This window comes from Ptychodera flava, chromosome 18 (genome assembly GCF_041260155.1).
Source record: "Ptychodera flava strain L36383 chromosome 18, AS_Pfla_20210202, whole genome shotgun sequence".
Classification (NCBI taxonomy): Eukaryota; Metazoa; Hemichordata; class Enteropneusta; family Ptychoderidae; genus Ptychodera; species Ptychodera flava.
The window spans coordinates 21976688-22000530 of record NC_091945.1 but is presented as its reverse complement, the minus strand read 5'-3'; the positions used below and the strand labels follow the sequence as shown (position 1 = coordinate 22000530).

Here is a 23843-nt window from a genome sequence, read left to right as displayed (position 1 = left end):
AAAACAACTAAAAACTGAAAGATTCCTAATATAACCAGTATCATTAAATACAGAATCCCTCCTCGTGGATGCATAATTTATGTCCCTCTAACTTGTTCATAATATGTCACTTTATCGTATTATCTGTATCTAGGTTGTTATCGTGTCTCATTTTGTAACACCAATGCAAGTAATATGAGAATTTTTGTATTCGAGGCAATGAAAACAGTTGTGTAAATGTCGTCATTTTGTGATAAATGTGATCTTGTGTTGACTCACTTCTGGATAACGAACCTAGCAAAGGATTACCTAGAGGGCCTTACACCAATATGGTTGCCTCCTGGAACATGCACGAAATTTGAAACATCAAGTGTGCTGCGAAATTCGATAGGCAACGCTAAATTTACGTACATTGAGCCTTCGAATGTATACCTGTATACCACAGTTTGCAGGGTTATTTTCAGACGTTCAAGTTCATTTTGTCGCATAAAGTTCAACGCTGAAAGCTCGAAAGGTAAATTTTTGTTCAGCAGGTTGTATGCAGGTCATTCACTCGCGATCCCTCAACAGAAGGCTCTCTGCAAATTACGTGAATGGAACAATGGAAGTGACTGTAGAGCAAGCACAGTGTTCAACCCAAATTTATAATTTCTCAGAGAGACTCTTACAGCAATTAGTGCATTTTCATGCACTTAAATTAACTGACAGTGTCTTCCTATGGATTGGAACCGGAACTGCAAACTTATCAAGTCTTGCCGTGGCGATGACAACGAAATTCGTGAGTATTTCTGAAAACTGTAAATGTCGAGCTCGCAATTTGAGAGTGCTAGTCTTATCTTTGACGACTCCTGGATTGTGAATCAGCACATCATTTTATGTTTGAGCGTTTTGCACTCAGTGTACCCAGTGTTACACTGAGCGCAAACAGGGTGGTAGTACTGGTAGGACAACTCTTCTCCAGTGCAGTCGAATCGGTGGGTCATCGACCCTGATCCTGATGCCAAAAACGTGGTGCAAACTCTTCATCAACGTGCTCAGTAGTGTGCGGCACTCGGTTTCACCAGACTAGGTTGCTTGCACCGTCACCTGCTACTACCGCAGTGCATACATGATGCACGTCGATGGTACGTTGGAGATACCAAATATTGGTATCTCCATGGTAGCAGCAAGTACTGTACTTCCACGTGTATTACTGCCCGTCACTGCCCGTCAGGAAATTAGCCTTCCAATTACTGTAATCAGTCGATATTTCAATACCAAAGACCACTACTCTTTTTAAAAACGAACGAAATAATATTCCAAGATCCGAAAAATGTTGATTTTCGAACGAGTAGCACGCTAATCGTGTGATCGTACATGCATCACCATTGGACTGTGATTGGCCATACATACTGCCCGTCGATGTCCGACCACTGCCCGTCACTGCCGTCGGGAAATTTACCTTTCAACGACTGTAATCAGTTGATATCTCATATCAAAAACATTACTTACTATACAACCAAACAAAATTGTCGTCCCAGACCCAAACAACGTTGATTTGCGAACGAGTGGCAACGCTGATCGTAATCGATGTCCGAACACTGCCTATCATCACTGCCCGTCGAGTAGAGAACTTAGCGCTCCAATATTCACGTTAGTTCTGAGACAGGACTCGGGCATTTGGAGTAAAACAGACTCTTATTTTGTAGCTTTCCATTATACAAGTGGTCTTTGGTATTGATATATCGACAGATTACAGTAATTGGAAGGTTAATTTCCTGACGGGCAGTCGACGGGCAGTGACGGGCAGCGACGGGCAGTAATTAGTAGGACCGCATATAATATGTACTTGTAATATGTCTCTAAAACACTAATCTGTGTGAAGTATGGTAATCGTCAGTGTGTGCAATTTTTTGCTTAATTATACAACATTCTGTCGCAGACTACAGTCCAGCACATTGGAACCTCCTCATCGGCAAACACAAGCAACTTTAAATGTCAGTTGATATAATAATCATAGCCCTGTATATGATGCTGTGTGTTCCCAGCATTATACAGCCTCCTGAACGCCGAGAACACACAGCATCGTATGCTGGGCTAGAGTGATCATAATAAACTGCGCATATAAAACATGTTGTGACTGGAGAAAACAAAAATAGGTCCCAAAGTACCCTTTTTGGCAGTTAACACTATTTTTTTAATTTCTACCGTTTCTCGTTCAAAGCATTTTGAAATGGACAGTAGTATTCAGCCACTCAGCCTGTACATGTATAGGCTTGCATTGGTATTGTTGGCAAGCAAATTCTGGTCCGGACAAGAATTCAAATGTCAACAATAACAGTACGTTGTACATGCTGTGTTGACAAGCTAACTAGTGGGTGTTTCAATACGCATTTGGGATTAAAAAATGAATTTTCTGTTGACATATACAGGACAGAAATAGTGAAAAAAAAATCATCAAAAAGGTAGAGCTACTGGATCTTCAACCCTTTCACCACCATGGTTTGTCCCCAATCCATTGTTTTCTATGGTAAAGTTGGACCTGTATACAGGGAACTGGGGGTGAAAGGGTTAAAGCGCTGCTTTGATTATTGTGTGCAAATTAGCACAAACTGTATGCCAAGGCTACACCATGGAGACCATGTATACGAGTGATAGTCAATCTCTGTGCGTAGTTCAAACTTCTGTCAGTGCTTTGAACTTCCAAGAACATATTACAGCGATTTGTTGCATTTGGAGAAGTTCAAATAATTTCATCCTTTGAATTTCACACTTCCAAGTTTTCACTTGAAAAAGGGAATCTGAGGTCAAATGCGATGAGTCCATGTAGTTCCCTGTGCCTGCAAGTGTTCTGATCATCAACATTATCTCAGACAAGAATGTATGATTCATGTTGTGTACATCATATATATATGTTCAATAGGTTCAATCATAGCATATACATATTAGCATATACATTCATATAGCATAGGGCTAGACTTAAGTCACACCAAAAATACACAGTTGTCATACTTATATGGGTTTTTTATTTTGCCATATCAATCACTTTTACTAGTTAAGTATGACAAATGTTGCAAAAGCTTTTGTTGCCATCATTGACTGGTTGTTCAGTTTAATTCCCCACTTGGTTCCAGATACAAATTTTGGTTAATTGCAGCAAGCTTGTTCTATTTCTTCTCGATAATATGACAGAACTAAAGCTACTTGCTGTGTGTACTGTGTAAATGTAGGTGTCCCACCATGATCAACTGCTGGTGAAGCAGTCTGCAGCTCCTGTTTTATGCCATTGTTTTGGTTTGTTTCCCGACAAGCTGTTGCAAATCCACATATGTGCATCTTTCATCTGATGACCAGTGTGCGCGTTCAGCAGAGAATAACTTGAACATCAAAAGTGATTGGCAAGAGACACAGCAGATCAAATCTCTGAGCTGCAGCATCACATGTCCACAACCATAGAATATCAAATTAACTTCAAAATTCGGGATTTGGATTTTCTTCCTCTTTTGTGACTACTAATGACATACTAAGAAATCCTATTATTTGTCGTAACCTCAAAAAAATATCACAGGATTGAGTCATTACATTTCTGTATGTCTTGATCAATATTATTCATTTCTTGATCAATATCATTCATCAATATCGTGCATTTCACATATGCAGACATGTCCCCTGTTATGTTAAGAAGTGTATCAATGCAATTATATACTTCAGTGATTGTCATAAGTGGTTACTGTGCTTGTCGAGTATTATTAATATGGCATAGAGAGACAGTGTGATTTTGTATCATTTGAAAATAGCAAATGCATTACTTTTACGTTACGCTTATAAAAGATAAAGTAAGAAAGGTAGTAAGGTAATGATACAGAATTGTTAGCAGTTCAGCAAGTCTCCTAAATCTCATCATCTCAAATTTGTAGTCCGGTCCACCCGCAAAACTGTTAGCATATGAGGGTTCACCACCCACATGAAAGCAATTGAATAATTGTTTAAATCCGGAAGTGTTAACTAGTTGCCCTGGTATTCCTCATGACTAAGTGCCACAATTGTCCAGGCCCAGCATGGTCTATTGCTTTAACTTCAGACACTTGTGTTCAGCTCTTTGCTCTCCATTATCTTATTTTCACATGGTCTCCAATCTCTTCACTTTCTTGCCCTAGGTCCGGAAATTCAACATCGACAAGGTGCTTTGTCATGCAAATACACAGAGACTACCCTATAGTGTCAGTAGATTTAAAGGGCGTAAAAAAGCTCTGAATCTGATTCATGCACAAAAAGAACAGGTCACCTGAAATTTATTTCAAGGTTGACCTCGGGATAGTGTCTCAGTATTAACAATGTTTTAAAAATATAACACATCATTAGACATTTTTTCCTTCAGAAGAGAAGTGCCAGCATAAGGTTTCTAAATTCCATTTTGAAATAGTGATTAGCAGATCAGAAATGAAAGATATCTTTTGGATGAATTCGGGACTCTGTCTCTGTCGTGAATATCCTGAACATGATTACCTAGCATCCCTTATCAGGTGATGGAGTATACTTAGAGTCTGGGTGGCCTTGTTTTGCTATTTTACATCAATGTAAACTCTTTGAACACTACGTTTTTATAGCAACAGCTTTGAATTGTTATATTCTTGGTCTTGGAGATTAAAGCGAATTGTGTTATTTATCGTCAATCATTCCAATTGGCAATGTACACATTCAGCACAGTATGGCTGTAGTCATATATTATGTGGAAATACAACAATGTAGAACTATGGCTGCCTGTGGGTACACAGGTTGGATATCTGACACAGAGAAAGCCAGTTATATGCAGGATAACTTTCAAAAACTGGATTTCGGCCGTTTATGCAAGGACTCAAACCCTCATTTCTGATATGTGTGCTGTATCATGGAAAATATAATATGCTATTAACACACAAGTATAGTATGCATGTAAATTATCTGTTCCTTCTTACAAATGGTGAGTCATCTCTCATGTTGATGTCACCAAATCCAAACAAATTTAACATCATCATGATTGCTGAAGTATTTCATTCATACTATATCTTTATTAATAATTATTTTCAATCCTGGGTCCGCTGCTTAAAATTAATAAAATTGTCAAGGTAAATCTAGTGGTGAAACACAGATTTTGCTGATTTTATGTTGAATTGAATCAGATAGATAAATCAAAGCTGAAATCAATGAGATATTCTCTGACGTGACAAGAGGTATATATGCTTTGTAAGGTGATCCAGTAATATGTGCTTGATTGATTCACAGATATTCTGAAAAGGAGACAAATGTTTTCAAAATTCAGAATGATCTTGTCTGTCGCTCTGAGTGTGGAGAATTCACAAAGGGATGTGCTGTGAATTTATAATGGTATCACAGATCTCTTATTATCAGAAGAATCTGCAGCCAGACTAAAATGCCACTATTTCAAATTCAGTAGTATTGCCATATTCTCAATAAATCAGCACTCTGCTCGGTTGTATGTCATCCAACCAAATGTGTACTCCACAGTTACATGTATGCTATCTCTGTTTTAAAAAGCAATTTGCAGCATTCTCAGTGTGAAACCTCCAGATCTAAGCTTAGTTCATTCCAAGTCTATCAAGGATGGTATGTACAAGGTCAAGTTATGGCCTGTGTGTGGTCATGTGAATGAATAATAGACTGTGTGGCAATTATGATATTTTTAGTTGTTTCCATGGCAAGGAATGCCTGATATGAAATTGGATTCTCAATAAACGAGTTGACATTGTCAATCAATTATACGTTGCTTCAACTTGGTACATGATAATGGACAAGCCTCAATGTCAGCTGTATGTGATTCAGAAATTTGGATTCACAATCTACATATGTGTTTGTAAAATTTTGTCAAAAAACAAAAGCTGTCTGGATGAAAGAGCAAATGCCTGAATTTTTTATGCAGTAGGGATTTTAAAAGTGTAGGAAGGCCACAAGGGGATGTGATGTTCTCATACACCCTTTTCATGGAAGGCAATGTTACTTCTTCAGTATTGTTCCTCATATACTGTATAATCTTTTGCAAGGAACAGCAGTGTTTCCACATCCCTTTAGTGCATAGTAATCGGCCCATGTTTTTGTATTAGCTTCCCTGGGGAAACAGCATCGGTACATTTCCACTCTAGATTCATGTCTTCACGGCGTGATGATGTCAAACCATGGTACTATGGAAATGACCCAGACTGACCTCAAGGGCATTAAAGGGGATAAAAAAGGACAGAACAGTGTCATTTGTTCCGATGGCGTGGTCTGAATGAAATGTAAGTGATCTGTACTTGGCATGAATGAGTCGGCCAGACATTCCGTGTACTGCATAAAGCGCTCTCCCAGAAGGCATTAAATAGTTTGCACACGTAAAGTGACGCAGTCCACTGACGATGACTCATCGGCATAGTCTGTGTCAACCTTATATTGACCTGTTCCAAAATATGTTTGTGAGTATTTTTCTCGGTCCCTATGATGCATTTTTAAAAGATATAAATAAATAAACTTTGTACAAATGTTATAAAAAATTGTCAAATTTCTAATTTTGACAAAAGTTTTTCATTCATGTGAATTTTTGAGTAATTCTGTATATACTATGAAAAAGGAAAATATTGTAATAAATATGAAGTATTTAAATGATCTGCAGGATTGTAATGATATTAGCCTTATTATTCAGAGAAATGTAGCTAAGCTGTCAGTCAGTCGTGGCACCCAAGGTTAGAAACATCTTGATAGATTGTAAGAGACATTGCAGTAACATGTGTTGGGTGTGAATGGCATACCACAAGGTCACATGGGGACAACAACCTTTGCTGAAATGAAATTTACTAATAGAGAGCATTTCAGATTGAAATCAGATGACGTTCTGTTTGCTTGCACTACTCCAGATTAACTCAGTTATGTATATTTACCCCCTTAACAATTTAGAATTTTGGCAGTCAGAATAGGATAATTGGATGTATTACTATCAGGCTTGTTGAAACAGTTCAAAGGAACTATGGCTAATTTTGCTGCTCTTTTTTTTAAGGGGTGTTGTTCTTGGGTTATCGTTGAGGGCTTAGATAATGTTTCTGTACTTTATACCAGTTTCAAAAAAAGTTGCACAAGTAGAAAGACAAGCATGCAACACATTCACATTAACACTAACAGTCGCAAACTACATGTAATATTATTCTAATCAAATCAAGCATTTAGCCTTTGCAAACTACATCAGTAGTTCTTAAAAAGTCACAATGACATTATCTGAAGTGGTATATTTCACTCACAGAAGATGAGAAAGTCGCTGAAGTTCCGTCCAGTTTGAAGTACAGAGTTTGAAGGACTTCATCATTGATGAAAATTCAAGTGGTTTCTCTCATAAACTGTCTTTTGAAGGGTGTTTATTCAGTACATGTAATTCAAAGCAGTTTCTATCAGGATGTGGACATGTCCGCAAACGTAATTTATGAATAGTGGTTGCATTTCCAGTCGGAAGTAGCAAACAGTATTTTTATGCAAAAGTACTCAACTCAAAAAGAAAATGTTTTAGTTTTTCTGTGATACCAGACTTAAAGGGCAATCTTCCCATCCCTGTCGTTGTATCCGATGTAAGAAAAGTGAAGTGAGTTCAAGTTCTGTAAAACTTATTGTCGGCAAAATTGCAAATTCATGAGTGAGAGATATAGCTGATAGTGTTATCTCAGAACATGACTTACTTTCCGGTTTTGAAAGGTGACGTGTATTGCCATGATTACACGATGACATAAAACTATTTCTACCATTTGTCATCCATTGTAGCAGGACTGGAAATACCCACATGCACACTTCACCGAGCATGTCAATGTTACATTGGTGCCATGCTAGTTGATTGCCAGACCAACCTGCACACTGGGCAAGTTGAAAACGACACAGCGTACATTCTGATCTTTACCTGAACATGCTAAATCACCCTGCTATCAATTCTTATGACTGACACAAGTTTTACATTTTCAGTGTTTTATGTAAAATTAAAATATACTGACGATGGTATGAAGCTGATGCATGTTAATATTAAACCTAGCATGCACTGTGTGAATCCTAGCAAAAAAATTATTTCAAGCTATGGTTGAGACAAAGTGAACGGAAATGAGGAGAACAAACTGATAATAGTAATTATCATGTAATAGTTGAAAAATTGACAACTATTCTTACATTGGCTGTTGTTTGTACTAGCATACTGTACATCCTGCATTGTGTATCAATTATAATCTTTATATGTCCAAACTTTTTACATTTCTACATCATTCAATTCTTTGCTTCTGTATTCATATGAACAGATGCACATTATATTTTCCCCAAGATACTGCTCATTAAAGTTAGTCGTCCACAAGTACATGAAATTTGCAGACTCTCAAAATTTGGATATCAGCAGAGATGAACCAACTTGGTTGTCATGTTGATAGTATTATTTTATGGGCTTTTCATTCAACACGTAAGTCAGTCATACTTCATTCTGCCAAATATAACAGATCAGTGAAATATGCTGGATTAATTACCAACATGAATCGTGCCACTTTGCAACTGGCACGATGGAATTAGAAGTGCATGTATTGAAAACCAGGCAGGTTCGTCCTTTTTAAAATTTATTGATGTCTTGTCTGAACAGCTCTTCCTGATAAATTGTAGAACATGCGTGATGTGGGGTGACCTTTGACCTTTCACTTTGCTATCATTTCTGCTGTGTGCCGTCGTTGGCTCCTTGTCCTTATCGTATCGAAAGAGCACATTTTTGTCAACTGATTATTTTTGACTGTCCGATTCTTTATTGAAAAATGAAATCAGTTCAGAAGTCTTTTCATGAGCGTTTTCGGAAAAAAAACCTGCTGTAGAGGAAAGATGAAGTGTGACAGATGTTGGTGTGATGTGAATCCCACACGGGCACAGGGCAAAACATCGCAGCATTTTGGTGAAACTGCGAGATGCATTATGTTACATGATGCAAACACAGACGACATTATTGACAAAATACTGCTAATCTTGTATACACAAAGCCGTAAATATCATATCAGATTAAGGCTGCTTTTTGGGGGTAATTTATGTGCAGCAGATATCACAACTGTGAAAATTGTATATTTGCTAAAGAATAAATCATTTGGGTTCCGGTTAATCCACATGGTATGTGAGACTTAGGGCAATCACATGTTAAAGTCAAAGAGTCTTCATATTTAGGATTTCAAACAAGTGAAGATTTAGATTTATTTTCCCTAAATACATCATTTCCTCCACCCATGCTTTACACCAGTAGCAGTACGTTGTACATGTATCTAATTGAATAATGCAAATATCACTAATTACGGCAAGTTTGATACGGTAAATTCAATAATACATACATGATGTTTCCTCTATAGCCATTTACATTGAGCTGTATAAAAGATCCAAAAAATGTAGATTTTCAGCGTTGGTCAGCCATAAAAATTCCATACAAAAAAAATACATCTTTTTAAAAGCTTAGGTTGTAACAATCATTGCTAATGAAAAAGGTAATTGAATATGGAGTCTCATGAGATTGAGAAATATCCAAAGGCGTTTGACACACAGAGAAAACCTATTTTGGCATTTACAGTTTGACTGATACTCAGAAGAAACAATTACAGGAGAGATAGGTGAATTTCATGCAGAGTTCAGAATCTGGAATGCATTGATGTTTTTTACTCCCCGATCCATCACAGGGGTCAGTGGGTCAGTTTGTGTATGCACATCCAGCAGTGATGTGATGTCCTAGAACACTGTTATCCCAGTGGATTAGATATGGCAACTTTCCACCAGATGCCTGTGTGTAGTACATGTATACATGTATCTGCACTACTTCACATTCCCTTGGCATCTGTAGGCAGTGGATTCATATCCCCCTGTATATAAACATTGTGTCTGCATAGCTTAGTTTCTTCATCTCAATGTTTCCAGCAACTATTCTACAGGTTTATTGCCCTTTCACCCCTCCCTGCCATTAAATAGACCCACCCTTACCCCAAATACCGGTAGTAAACAATAAAGATGAACCAAACCCCAGGGGTGTCTGTGATTTTTGTTTTTCAAATTCATGGGAACAATGGACTGGTGCAATGCAGAATCCTATGAGGTATCTCAAAGTTGCAAGCAAATCATACAAGCAAAAGTGTCACACTGATGATTGGAGATTAAAGGGTTCAAAACAAATGTTGAAGGGCTGGTACCTGTAATTGTTGATGATCTTATTCACTATTTTGTTTGTGATGTCATCGACAGTTTCTTGTTCTACACCACAAAGCATGTTGAGATACCCAGTATTCAGCTTGTCAACTCAGCCTGTACATATGTAGACTGCATTGTTATTGTTGACAAGCTGAATACTGAGATACCCAGTATTCAGCTTGTCAACTCAGCCTGTACATGTGTAGACTGCATTGTTATTGTTGACAAGCTGAATACTGAGATACCCAGTATTCAGCTTGTCAACTCAGCCTGTACATGTGTAGACTGCATTGTTATTGTTGACAAGCTGAATACTGAGATACCCAGTATTCAGCTTGTCAACTCAGCCTGTACATACATGTATGTAGACTGCATTGTTATTGTTGACATGTGTATTCTGGTCTAGATTAGAATTAAAAAGTACATGTAATCAATGACAACATATTTTACACACAAAGATGTTGTGTTGACAAGCTGAATAGTTAGTGTTTCAACATGGTCTTGAGAAAAAACCAAAAACTTGCAATTGGCATACAAAACAAAATTAGTGAAAAAAAAAACCTCAAAAGTTATAGCTTACTGGCCTTTTCATAACAGGTTTGAGACATCACAGAACTGTTGATAGAAACTGATCACACTATACATTGTTCAGCGGTTTCACGTAATAAGTCTGACATGCCACTGACTTCAAAGTCCTGTTTGAGTCAAGGAAATTACCGCATATTACATGTATTGCAACACGGCCTGGTGCTTTCAAGAAATTCCTATATTGACTCCAGGAGTCCAGAATTCCGATATTGACTCCAGGAGTTTAGAATTTGAAACAGTGAGAAGGTACACTTCTGAAGAGATTTCGATTCGTATAGTGTTTATCCTTTCACAACTGACTTTCATCACTGCAGTTATACCAACATTTATTAATCTAGAGACAATGGAATCCAGTTTCATCACCAGAAATAAAACCAGAAATTCCTGTTACTCAATCTAGTGATTTGCTTGGAAGCAGTTCCTGGATACACCCCCTTCACCAAGCAGCCAGAAGTGGTATCATGTTTAGCCCATTTCAGAACATTTGTTCAGTATTAAATGTGAACACTGTTTGTAAATTGAACCAGCTATTTAGATTGTCAGTGGAGAGTTACCATGAGATATATGAATTATCTGGAGATAAAAGTATTTTTAAGAGCTTCCTTGTTAAGCCAACATCTTATCTCAGATTTGTATGATTCCAATTTACCTGCACATACACATCAAGGATGTAGGTATGAAAACACTGTATCAAAAAAGTGGAATTCTTTCAAACTAAGATAATGGACATCCTGTGTGTGTTTGACATGCAAAGCACATGTGGTTCAGAAGGAAATGCACGTGCATGTCTGTCTGTACATGTATTTTGACCCCAGTCATATTTTTACAATGCCAGCATTTCCTACTGGTAAATTTCCAGTCGTGTAACTCTAGCCAGAGGAAAATTTCATGATATGAATGTCACATGAGTGGGCAAGCTTTGTATCCTTCAATGGTTGGATTTTCAAGACATCATTATAAAATGTATGTCCTCAGGGAGAATTTTAATAAACAGGTTTTGTATGTTTTTTCTGTCTTTCAGGACAATATTCCTGCAAGCGCAAGTTTACTTGGAGAAACTTCAGACACCCCATCAATGTCACTTGCTCAGAAACTAGGTAAGGTGCCTGTATGTCAATGTGTTTAGGTCAGAGGTCAACGTGATTCATGATCAAATGTAGATGGGGTCTACAATATGGCTGTGACAGCCCATTGTAGATTTCTAGCCCTGTAGGCTGTGTCAGCATAGAGTTCAATGGAATATAAAGCTGCATTGCCAGACGCAAGCAACTATATCTTTTTTCACAGCTGATATGAATATTCATAGATTTGTTGCAAGCTGTGTAAATCCAGTGTAGAAAATGCATGGAAGTAATGACCAGACATTCGGTTAGGTAACTCAAAAAGTACCTGCCGTGATTTCAAGTCAAAAAGTTACTTGCCTGTAGAGAATAGTACCTATCCAGATCATTGTCTTGCATACTACACCCAATGATGCCTCATCCCTTATCTCTGAAAACCCAGAAATTACTGAGAGATTCTCTCAACTAATGAAGTGAGTGTAAAAGTTCAACTTGACATCCAAAATTTTACTTGATATGAACAGGCAAGTACATGTTGTATTTCCCCCCAAGCATGGCTACCCCTCCCTTCTTAAATCATCAGTTTTAACTTGCATATAATGTTATGTACTGTATAACTGTAGGGTATCAAATTTCACCATCTTCAAGGTTTTAATAACTTCAAGAATTCTTTAAATTTGAGAAGCCGAAGCATTTTTCATTCTGCATGAATTGCTCAAATTAAATGAAAGAACGACACGGTTACATTGAATAGCAAATTATGCCAGTTAACGATGCATGTTAACAAAGTGAATGTGGTACAGTCATCATCGATTCAGTTAGAGTTTCTCTCTTATTCACTGCTAATGCTAATTCCTTGTCAGTTTATGTGTTAACCAATTGAATTTATTCCAGTCTGCGTACAAATTTTTCTCTCAATCGATACACAGTAAATACTGAAATTTCCAAATTTTTGTGCAAAGTTCTGTAATTTCCACATCGCTGAAACAGAAGAAAACGCAGAAATCTTTACTGTATATTTGTTTCACACGGTGTCAATTAGTCACTGAATTGGATAATTAGTTTTTCATATGCAATGTTTACTTCTATTAATGTATGTTCTTTTTATTCTGTATATGGCAAAAGGTTAGTACCATGATTGTTTTAAAATCTTTTTTCAGCCAAGAAGACCGGCAAACAGATCTTTGTCAGTTACAATCTCCAAACAGATCCGATGTTACTGCCATTGGTGGAAAAGAGACTCATTGAAGAAATTGACAGGTATCCTGACAAATTTTGATACAAACCAACAAAAGATGTGACCTTCCTGAGAGGAGACTGACTTTGTGATGTCATCATGATATCATCATGGACACTGATACTTCATAAACTGGTGACATAGCGACGTGGCTTTGTAATATGACTCATGAATGAAGCGGCTGAGCTACGACAGTTACTTGCAGGAGTATGGTAGTAGCTCTGGTGACACGTGAAGTCAAGAATCCAGTGGACGTCATGTTGAAACACAACTGGCCCGTACTGGTGAAATAACAAATTTATGACCCATGCCCATAGGTGTAATGAACTGATCATGAACGCACTAGACTCAATAAAATTTATCAAAAAGAATGTCTTGTAGGAGATGATTTAAGATTCCTCTCTGTCCAGGACTACAGTCAAGCGTGTGTACGATTTGCAATCTATTTCAAGAGATCCCATACAGATATTTTTGTCCATCACAGACATCAGACACAAGGTAAATGAACAGCAGCTAAGTATAGAACTGTATCTAATTTCATGGAAATATTTCTCCCCTCGGCTCATCATTCATGCCATGCTGTGATTACTCAGGTCTCGGCTTGTTACATCTCGAACAAACACGCATTCATCGCCAAATAATGAGACAATTTTGCACAGACGAAACATTTCATTATGAAAAGTGACACTTGAATAATCAGAAGAATCTAAATTGGATCCGTGACTTACACACACAGTGCAGTATTAATTTGCGGCCTTGTTGGATGGTGTTTCAGCAGAGATGCTGCTCATTGAATTTTTAAAAGTGTCAGTTGATCTCTATGTGTGTAATGACATCGTCTTACCAGTGATAATACTGTAGATACGACACATCTCAATGTGTGTACATGAATGTACAGTGTGATCAAACTACTCTCTATGATGCCTATGTCATTGTTTGTGGTATGCAAGTGTCTTTCTAATTCAGACAATCATATTCACTTTTCAAAACTCTAAAACTGTGTACATGTGATCTTTTCGACCTAAACATTCTCCGCAATCGGTAGAACACTGCCAAATTTTTATCTAATTTTTTTTCAAGCAACAAGGAAACAAATGCTTGAGGGTGAGAAACAAAATTGTTCCTTTTTATGTTCTTATAAAGCTAGAACAGCGTCTCATGAAAGAGGTGTAACATGTGTACCTGTGCATTCAGACTAAGGTACATCCATTGACGGGCAACAGCAGATTGCCACTCCCCGATTTTGTTCAAAGTATACGAACAATAATATCTTTGTAACTGTACACTAAGCAATGTTTTTATCCAAACTTGTACCAGCATTTCAAATGTCAAAGTACAATACATAAAAGGAAAGAAGCAAAACAATCCACTTCCTGAGTAAACCAGTATTTGTCCCCATTGTATCCACTGTGAGATGGCCAGTCATAATAGCTCTAATGACCAATCCAAATAGAGCAATATGATGACATCACAGGTATTGGAGACTGAGAGGCTGTGAAACTGCTCGCTATTTACATAGACAGCATTCCCATTCGGTGACATAATTTCAGTGTAACAGGTACAAACAAGTTTGTACTTTATTCCAAAAGTTAAAGATGTAACTAGTAGCCTGACCTGGTATTCAAACTACATGTGTTTGTATCGGTCAAGAAATGTTTTGCAATCCTTATTTATGTCAATAGACCCACAAAGTGTTAGGCAATGAAAAAGTTTTCTTTTACTATGAAGAGTAAAACACAAACATCCAGCCAAGAAAAAAGATTGTCTTGCCCTTAACATTTAGCAAATGTGATGCAATGGCTGATTGTTTTTTCTTTTTTCCACCTTTATTGTATGAGATTACCACAATGGTCATTTTATACAGACTGCAAAATACTTTCGCTTCCTTGTTACGGCTACAAAGAGACGACAACCTCAGTCTCACACATACATGTACACACACACACACACATACACATGAGTGTCTATTTAAATTGCTTTTTGTAAATCATTTAGTTTGTTTTGTTTGGGAAACATGATGAGAATTATTTTGAACACACCAAAACACTGAAGAAAAAAAAGGGTATGACTTATGGCAGGTTTTGAAAAGATGCGCATAAAGACGAGAAAAAATCTATTTTTGTATGTCTTCAAGTCCACAGCTTAAAGATGCATTCTCTTTTATCTGTGTACTTCATTCATACTTGAAAGTTGACACAGCGTTCCATGATCTCATCATTATCAGTCTCAAAATGTTTCAGAATCCTTACACATGTCAACAAGAACCGTAGACAGTGAAAAAGAGATTTACATTCATGGTGAGGAATGCATCAAACACTTCACATGAGACCACGGGATCAACCCTGAAGACATGCACCTGCCGTTTCTTGTCACGGGGATCAAATATTTCTAAAGGTAATCTGGGTGAAAGGTTAACAAGTTTTGAATGATGACACAGTTGAATTTTTACTCACTGACATTCAGTGTGATTCAAACGATGATTTATGGTTTCACAGAGATGTAGTCTGACCACAGTCATGAGTTAAAATTGGTCCACAGGACCAGCACGAGGAAACTGCATCAATTGCAGCACCCATTTTCATAGTTCTGGATATATTCTGATTTCTCTGTTGATCTCAGGAGAATGGCAAATTTGCTATTCTGAACAGAAAAATTGTTGGCCCAACTTTTTGACTTTCGACTCCCTGAGCTCGCTCACTCCTGCCTGTAAAGTAGAACTAGAGTTCCTTGGTTATAGCCATGCAGTGGCTTGACACTGTAATGCAAGTACATGGCTACTGACATGGGGTGTCATGTTCAATTTCTCTGTGAACCAAGATCAGAAACACTTGTGCAATGCCGTGTACTGTGTGGCTATATAGTCAACCTCAACCAAATGTTAGGGGAACTCACTGGAAGCAAGAGACCTATTACAATTTGCAAAGGTTTTCAGGATATACCAACTGGTCGTTATCCCACACATGCCCGCATGGAGGTTTTAGGAAAAAGCGTTTAATGAAATTTAATTTTTTGAGTTTCATTTTGTGTTTAAAAATAGACGTGTCTTCAATGACACTTGTAGTAGCCCACTTTGGATCACAAATGCGCAGCAGAGCACTACAATACACCTGGAATTTGATCAATCACAATCAAAAACACTAAAAGTTACTGACCAAAATTTTTCAATTTAGAACAAATAGTTCTCACTATGCGTAGGTATTGTTTCTGTCAATGATAATAAATTGTGTCATGACGGTGTTTCTTTGGATGTATCTATTGTAATAGATATATAAATTGTTACAGTACAGTCCCGAAGGATGAAACACCGCAATGACATATAAACATTTTAAAGTGAAAATACATTCATTTGAAAGTATGTAGGAACATTTGACCATGTAACAAGAAAAAGGCAACCGTTTTGTATTTCTCTAGATACTGCAGTTGTAGAAAGTCCATTACTAAGAATGGGAAAAAGCGTGAAATTGTCAAACTTTATCTTTACATATGAATTTGACAGTGTAAAACGTGCAATCAGTGTCATTCTACATGTTGTGTACCAACTTTTCAAGATTCCATGCTTACCTACTGTGCACACTTATTCTATACACAGTCCCTCTATCACGTATTCTACATCAATATTAAAGAAATATTCAACCTGACCACAGACTGAAACATTAAAAGAAAATGTCCCAAACTTCAATGACATAGGGATCAAAGCTTCTCTGTCGCTATTTCTACTATACATGATGGTAGCTTGCTGTTATTTTGTTGCAAGTTGAAGTGTTTGAGTTGTGATTACCATGCAATGTACTTTTCTCAAAGGTCAGAGGTCACTTATTGTAGACACAACATAAAACATCAACTCAGCGTACAAAATGAAAAACCACCATCTTTCCATTATTAATTCCTGGAATTTGACACCATATACAAGGTTTATTATACATCCCAGACGGAGTGATAGTTGTCCACAATTTTTTCTCAGTTTCTCATCGTTCACAGTCATTTTAGGAGGTACTTTGTTTCAATATCAGTTACAAGAAAATTGAAAATTCACAAATGTTCTGCTTCAGGAAATATGCTTTTATAAGAACAGTTCTTCCATGTTCTCTGTCTTGTTTACCCTGTTTGCAATATTTAACCCACTTTTGTCGGAAAAAACACAGTGAAGAGAAAGGGAAACTAAGTAACTGTCAGAAAGCTGTATTGCTTTCAATTCATACTGATGGATCTTCTATTGAAAAAGCTTAGATTACCATACCTTTGCAATAGAAAACCCATGAATTGAAACTTCCAGCTTTTGGTAAACATGCTTACTTTTTTGATACTTTTAATAACATTGCATATCCACTTGATTTTTTTACCTGGACTCAATATTTTTTTTCTTCTTTTTTTGAACCGGTACTTTCATACATCATAGTTTTGATACTCGTTAGGGAATGTATTTGGCAAAATGTAATCAGTATGTGAAAGATTGTTGCCACAAGTAACACTGTAAAAGTTCAGGCTTCTTGTAATTTACTACTAATCCTCTTTGCATGATCATCCAGGCATTCACCTTCATTCTGTATACAGAGTATCATTGTGAAAGGAAGGGCTCCATCAATTCCTCTTCGCCAGAGATGTGGCATTGAATGGCCATTATGAATGACCTCATGTGCCGAGGCCGATATGTGTCATTCCCTTCTCAACTGGCAAGCCCAGAAAGGTGTCAAAATACAGCCATGTAAACTATCGTGGGCCACATTCATTCATATTCTCCATCTAGACTAGTCAGAATTGCATCTTATGAAAACATCTAATTCATAACATGTCCAGACACAGACACAGTATTGTGTCTGCACATTTGATGAGAATTTTCAGAGCGCAATGAAACGTGCGAAACGGAATTTCCTTGGTTATGCTACATAGCCCATTTTTAATATTTACTCCCTTAGTGATACCCAGGGCCATATATCAGTTTTCAAATGCCTGTCACCATTTACTGTTTTTTTTTATCTGTTGCGCACATGTTTTAGATTCCTAAATGGCGTGTCAATTTAGAACTAGGAGGGTATATGACACCCTGATGACAGATAGCTATCATGCGTTGAGTTGACATCGATAATATACTGAGTTCTGACCATTCATGGTTTCACATCTACACCTCAACACAGTCATTCCATAAATGTAGTGCTGGTATTAAATAAACATATCTGCCCCTCTTTGCCTTTTTTACCAACCACAGCTCTATTTCCGCTCCACAATGCTGTACAAAGGTTATGGTAGATGTTGCAATGTTCAAGCTGTAGTCGGATGACAGAATGGCGCCCTCACAGACCAATTGCACATCTTCAACTAGTTTTCCTTTGGAAATAATGGTTACCATGCCTTTTGTTAAAATTCTTGGCTTTGAATGAATTTGTTAATATCAATCATAATATGAATTTCATGGCTGCCAGTGCAACTTCAAACCTAACCGGGCCGTACAGATCTTGTGTCTGTCTTGACATAAGGAATCATATTCACTTCTCCGATTTCAAATCTGGGGCTTTAATCTTTGCCATTTGTCTTCATAGATATGCCATGACTATATTCATACGTCAATTGCCAATAAAAATGATGTGTGGAATTAGTGTATTATTATTCTTTACTGTCAGTTTGTAAAATTTCATAAGCACCGCGTGCGATAATGAAATGCTCTGCCTTCAAGTTGAGCAAATAAAGTGGTAGCAAGGGCATCTGATAATGTTTGAAAAATGCAATGTCCTTGGAACGCGCTAGCCATGCCTATTAAAATGAATGACAAAAGTAATCTGTTAACTTTGTACATGAAAGATCTTCAACTTTCTGAACAAGAATAGTTTTGTAAATCCTACTTCATGTAAGGTTTCCTCAGAAGTATGATGTGTTTTTGAGCTTCCACTTCTTGGTAACATTTTGAATTATGAAGATACTTTGCGATACTTTCCAAAATTCAAATGGATTTGTGTGTCAGCTGTGGGAACTTTTAATCAGGTGATTTGGATTCCAAAAAACTGACTCACTGAGTTCCAGAAATAATACACTCAATCAGAGGTTAGTTTCCTTGCGATAACAGCCAACAGGATATTGGTCTTTTTAATGGTTGGCTTGTGTTGGACAATGGCATGTTGTGCACTGAAAATTATCTGTGCATGCGATATGACATTTATGCTAAGTAAATTTATGGGAAATATGATAGTGGACTAAGCATGAGATACTGATTTTATGACACTGAGGGCATGATATGCTGTGTAGTTCTCGGATTTTGCTGTGATTATTTTTTTGGCTGCCACTGACATTACTGGTACACCATTAGCATAGCTAATAGGTTTATAATATTGCTCAGCTATTTCTCAGGTAAATACATTTGTGGCTAAAAGTCAAGAGAATTAAGAAACTGCTAATATAGATTTTCTGTGAAACTCTGGCAGTTTACACATGTTCAGCTACTCCCAAAATTAACCTCAAATGATGTCATGGAGCCTTGTATATCTTGTAATTGCTCTACTACCTGCATCAGCATCTTGTGGTTCAATAAACCGATACAAAAGAGCTAGTGGATCTTGGCACTAGGAACTGAAGGGAGGGCATGATGGGGTAACAGAATTCAAACTATACATGTGTATATACTCGAGGGATGAGGCAACACAGCAAAGTTGTATCATATTTGCTGTATAAGGGAGTACTGTTTTTTTTCATAGCACCTTCTGATATCTGCCACAGGGATTTAATTTGACCATCTGATATCTGGAAAATACCTAAGTGCAACTGATGAGAACATTTTGCTTAACAGAACTAGTACAAGGAAATATTGTGTATTGATATGCACAACGAACTCTGTGTGATGCAAAACCATCTTTTTGGCAAATTTTAGCATAGACCAATATGACAAAGCTCTGTATGTTCTCTGTGAAAATATAACATCAAAAGGCATATATTGATTATCTCTACTCTAAAACTAGAGTGTTGCCAAGAAATGGAAATATCAGAGTTGACGTCAGTAAATTGACATCACAGTTATTTTCCTATGGTGATAAATAACCATGTGCATGTATATCAGTTTGCCATCTGCTGCTTTCCTGCAAAGCTTGGATGACCTTGGCCTATTCTCATTCTTCTCTCTGCAACATGAAACTTGCTTTATTCTCATATTTTAATGGACAAATCGGTAAGTAGGTCAGCCATGCAGGTAATAACTCAGAGCACACTGGAAAAGCCAGATGATGTGAGCAATGGGCATTGCAGAGATTTCTGTTGAAGGGCGCCCTCTTTAGTTAAAAATACGAATTCTCACAGGATGTCAACTACCACGTTCATAAAGACTTGCCTGCAAATATTCTTATTGATCACTGTGCAGGAATTGATGACTTATGGAGATATTAACAACAAGATGGCACCCTAGGAGATTAAAGTATTCAAGTAAGTTACTTTGTTAAATGATGAACCATGTGATAAATAAAATTTCTACTACTTTCATGGTACGCTGAAATCACTAAAATGGTTTGGAGGGTAGTTACTAGTTGTACTTTCTAAATTCTATTCACAGAGTGAAATTTACTGACATAAAGTTCATCTCACAGTACTTATTCTATACAGTACTCACAGACTGCACCTATATTCAGAACAATTCGGAGGCAAGCAGTTTGTTCCTATGGTAACCTCTCTTCCCAACCTTTTACTATTACCTGTATTGTACTATTTTCTCTACGGCATTGAGAAAAAATGTATTTCCCAGAATCAAGATTTCTAAACAAAAGAGATATTTTTAGATTTATTCACTTTGTTTGGAGCATAGACAGTAGAGGGGGAGATAATGACATTTCAGATGATGACGCTGGTGATTACAGTAAAGAGTTTGGCAAAGATTCGACAGAGTTTGCCTGCAAATCTGATATCATTGTTGGCAGAAGTGGCCAGCAGTGCACTGAACTAAACCGGAAGCAGCAAATGTGAACCTACAGAAGGTTACACTGTAGTACGAGGTGACACCATGTTGTTTCCTACCAAAATAATTTGCAATGGCACAAACTTTCCAATGGCAAGGGTGCTGTTGGCTCATTGAATTTCTTCAGTAGAACAAACATTTTGCACAGGGAGAATGTCGCATTATACTTTGACAAGCCACGGGGGCATGGCAGCTCCATGTGACTGTATGGAACAGCCTCAATTTCTCTCTTGTTTCAAACGCATTATACACAGTATGGGGAATCGGCATTTGGGTGGATGGTCGACAGACAAGACATTTCTCTCATCTTCAGAATCTGAGTGCACGCACGGGAATAAAGCCACATTTGAAAACTTAATTCTGTTACTTACTCATCTTGTCCGTTGAAACTGTGTACCATGGGGGAATGAAGAATTTCATAAACTTCTATGGATGTACTGTCATATGCAGCTTGACATTATTGAATAAACAAAACTAAAGGCTCATGGTTTATTTTAGTACGAATTTTTCACTTTAATTTCTTTGGAAATAATTTTTTTTTCAAATACAACATGTCACACAAAACTTATTTATGTGTATACAACTATGAATAACTTCCCATGTAATGACAGAAAAGTTGCAGAGTCAATCAGGGTATTGGGGACAAGTTCAAATCTATTGGCCAAGCTGGACAGCTTGAAGCTGTATTCTTCATGTGTTAAAACCAGCACCATTATCTACCAGACACACTTCATATACACTTTTAGCACTCTGCAAGAGTAACACCAACAGGTCACGATTTCTCTGCAAGATAAAAAAAAAGAAAATTTGTTAATAAATGGCATGCCAGTAGCATTAATTTATCATTTATTTGCTAAGATTTGGGAACATGGCCACAAGATACTATTTCTAATGTCCTCTAATATGATTGCATCGAATTTATTAAATTTGATATACTGTACCACAGGAAACCCCACAGGCATGGCTGGGGAACCCCTGGTATATTTTAATCCTCTTTCTACAAGGCTCCATAGACAAACCATAGAAATAAATGCAACTTGGGAAAAAGGATTAAGTACCACCCATCACAAAAATACTGTTTATGTATTTTTAAAGAACACATGATCGCTTGTAATTGCATGAAATAAACACAAATTTGCCCAAAATTCACTGCATGTGAAGTATTGCTTGATAAACATTTGTATGAACAAATTTGATGTTTTGATATTTCCTGCAAAATTTGATTTGTTGGCGAGACGTTCTCATCCACCAATCTTCACAATCATCTCTAAATGTGCTAATACCACCGAAAGTGATTGTGTTGATGAGAAAAAATTTAAGGTGTTGGTCTTTCAAGGGTAGAAAAAGTGCAATGACATCAAATGTTCTGGTACTGACGCTAAAGGTTCATCAGTTAAGGCTTTTGATCATATTTTTACTTTGCCAACTTCAGCGTTTCCGTTACAATTTCAAAACTTGCGTACGATTTTACGCGACTGAGTTTTTATTGCGTAAAATGTATTCAAAATGCGTACGGTAGGAATCAGTATCTGAAGTGAGCTGGGCGGTCTTTTCTGTAGAACTTGGGGGGTTCCTGTAATGCGCATGCTCTATTAACAAAAAACAAACAACCTGGGGGGCTTCAAGGTGTAGCTGAACGTTGCAATGCCGTTATGCATGTCCCGTATATGATCGTTGAGCAGCCCAATGAGTTCATGTTCAAAGAAAATACCTTCTGACTACGAAATTAGTGTTTTCAAAGGGCCAACAAAAAGTAGATACTGTACAAAGTCCAGCGGGACCTCTCAAGAATGCAACCCGACGGAGTCTAAATGGTCACCCGTAAACACTTTCCAAATAACATGCGACGTAATGACCATTACCCGTATTGTGTTACCATGGATGTAAAAAATAGAAGGATACAGGACACTCCTTTGATCCTTTGTTCAAGGGATAGTTGCCGCCGATTCGTTATCCCGAACGGGATTAGCGTGTTATTTTATTCATAGCATGCCTTTGGGTTGTCATCGGTAAACGTTGAGTCTTTCCGTGCATTACCACAGACAGCGTAAAAATAGCGTCTTTCGTGCCAGTAATGTTGTTGTAGCAATACTACGACCTTTTTCTATCTTAACGATGATATGCAGCTCATCGAGGAGGAAAACAATCGACTACATAGCTCCTGGCTCACTTTCTGTCTCCTGTAAACACGGTATAACAAGAACTGCGCATGTGTAATAACCTTTCCCCTTCTTGAACAATGCGTCAACCCGTGCAGAATGGTGACGCGACGCAATGAACTTCGGCGAAAAAATCACCAGGGAATTTTCGGCCAGGTACTCTGATCGATAAACATGACCAGACCGGAAAGTCTATATATATGACTTTAGTTTTGGCGTAACAGTTCTTTCAGCAGTGTCTTTGAACGTCTGGAAAGTGACTTCAAATGGGTGAACCATGGCCTGAACGACGAACGCATTTGCACGCAATCCTATGGGGACGAACTATCGGCGTACCGCAAATATAGCCCAACTTTAGAATACGATAACTTCAACGGCCAGGCGAACCAGCACTTAGGACAAACATTTTTTAAGCGTTCATACCTTGAACCTTCTAATTAAGAAAAAATCAGACTCCGCGGTTAGATACTTTGTAAGTTAGAGTAATTTTACGATCAGGGGACTTTATCCAAGTCGGTTCCAAAGAATAGTCATAACTTGGTCAAATATGCGTCGATTTTCTCAGTCTTTGGTTGTTTGAGCTCTGTTCAGTCTGGGCATTCAACACAAGCAATTTCACAAGTTTGAAAGTTTTTTTATGAATTTGGCAACAATAATTTGATGTACATGATATTGTGAGTGAAGTGGGTGTGTCCGAGCCGTCCTGATCGCGGCAACCATGCCACAACTTC

The 23843-nt window shown here is 37.5% G+C and overlaps 1 protein-coding gene across 1 annotated transcript; it reads left to right on the top strand.

The window, feature by feature from the left end:
- The first annotated feature begins 283 nt into the window (after positions 1–283).
- LOC139117163 (proteasome assembly chaperone 4-like) lies at positions 284–14178 on the top strand. The gene is made up of 3 exons (XM_070680036.1): positions 284–757; positions 11753–11828; positions 12953–14178. Exons 1-3 carry the CDS (start codon positions 518–520, stop codon positions 13069–13071), a joined length of 435 nt encoding a protein of 144 aa, XP_070536137.1. The 5' UTR covers positions 284–517; the 3' UTR covers positions 13072–14178.
- The last annotated feature ends 9665 nt before the right edge of the window (positions 14179–23843 follow it).

Excerpts from the sequence above, each read along its gene's own strand:
- LOC139117163 (XM_070680036.1), top strand. The coding sequence starts at position 518 with ATGCAGGTCATTCACTCGCGATCCCTCAACAGAAGGCTCTCTGCAAAT. Across the intron at positions 758-11,752 it reads TGGCGATGACAACGAAATTC|GACAATATTCCTGCAAGCGC; the intron begins GTGAGTATTTCT and ends TCTGTCTTTCAG. Across the intron at positions 11,829-12,952 it reads GTCACTTGCTCAGAAACTAG|CCAAGAAGACCGGCAAACAG; the intron begins GTAAGGTGCCTG and ends ATCTTTTTTCAG.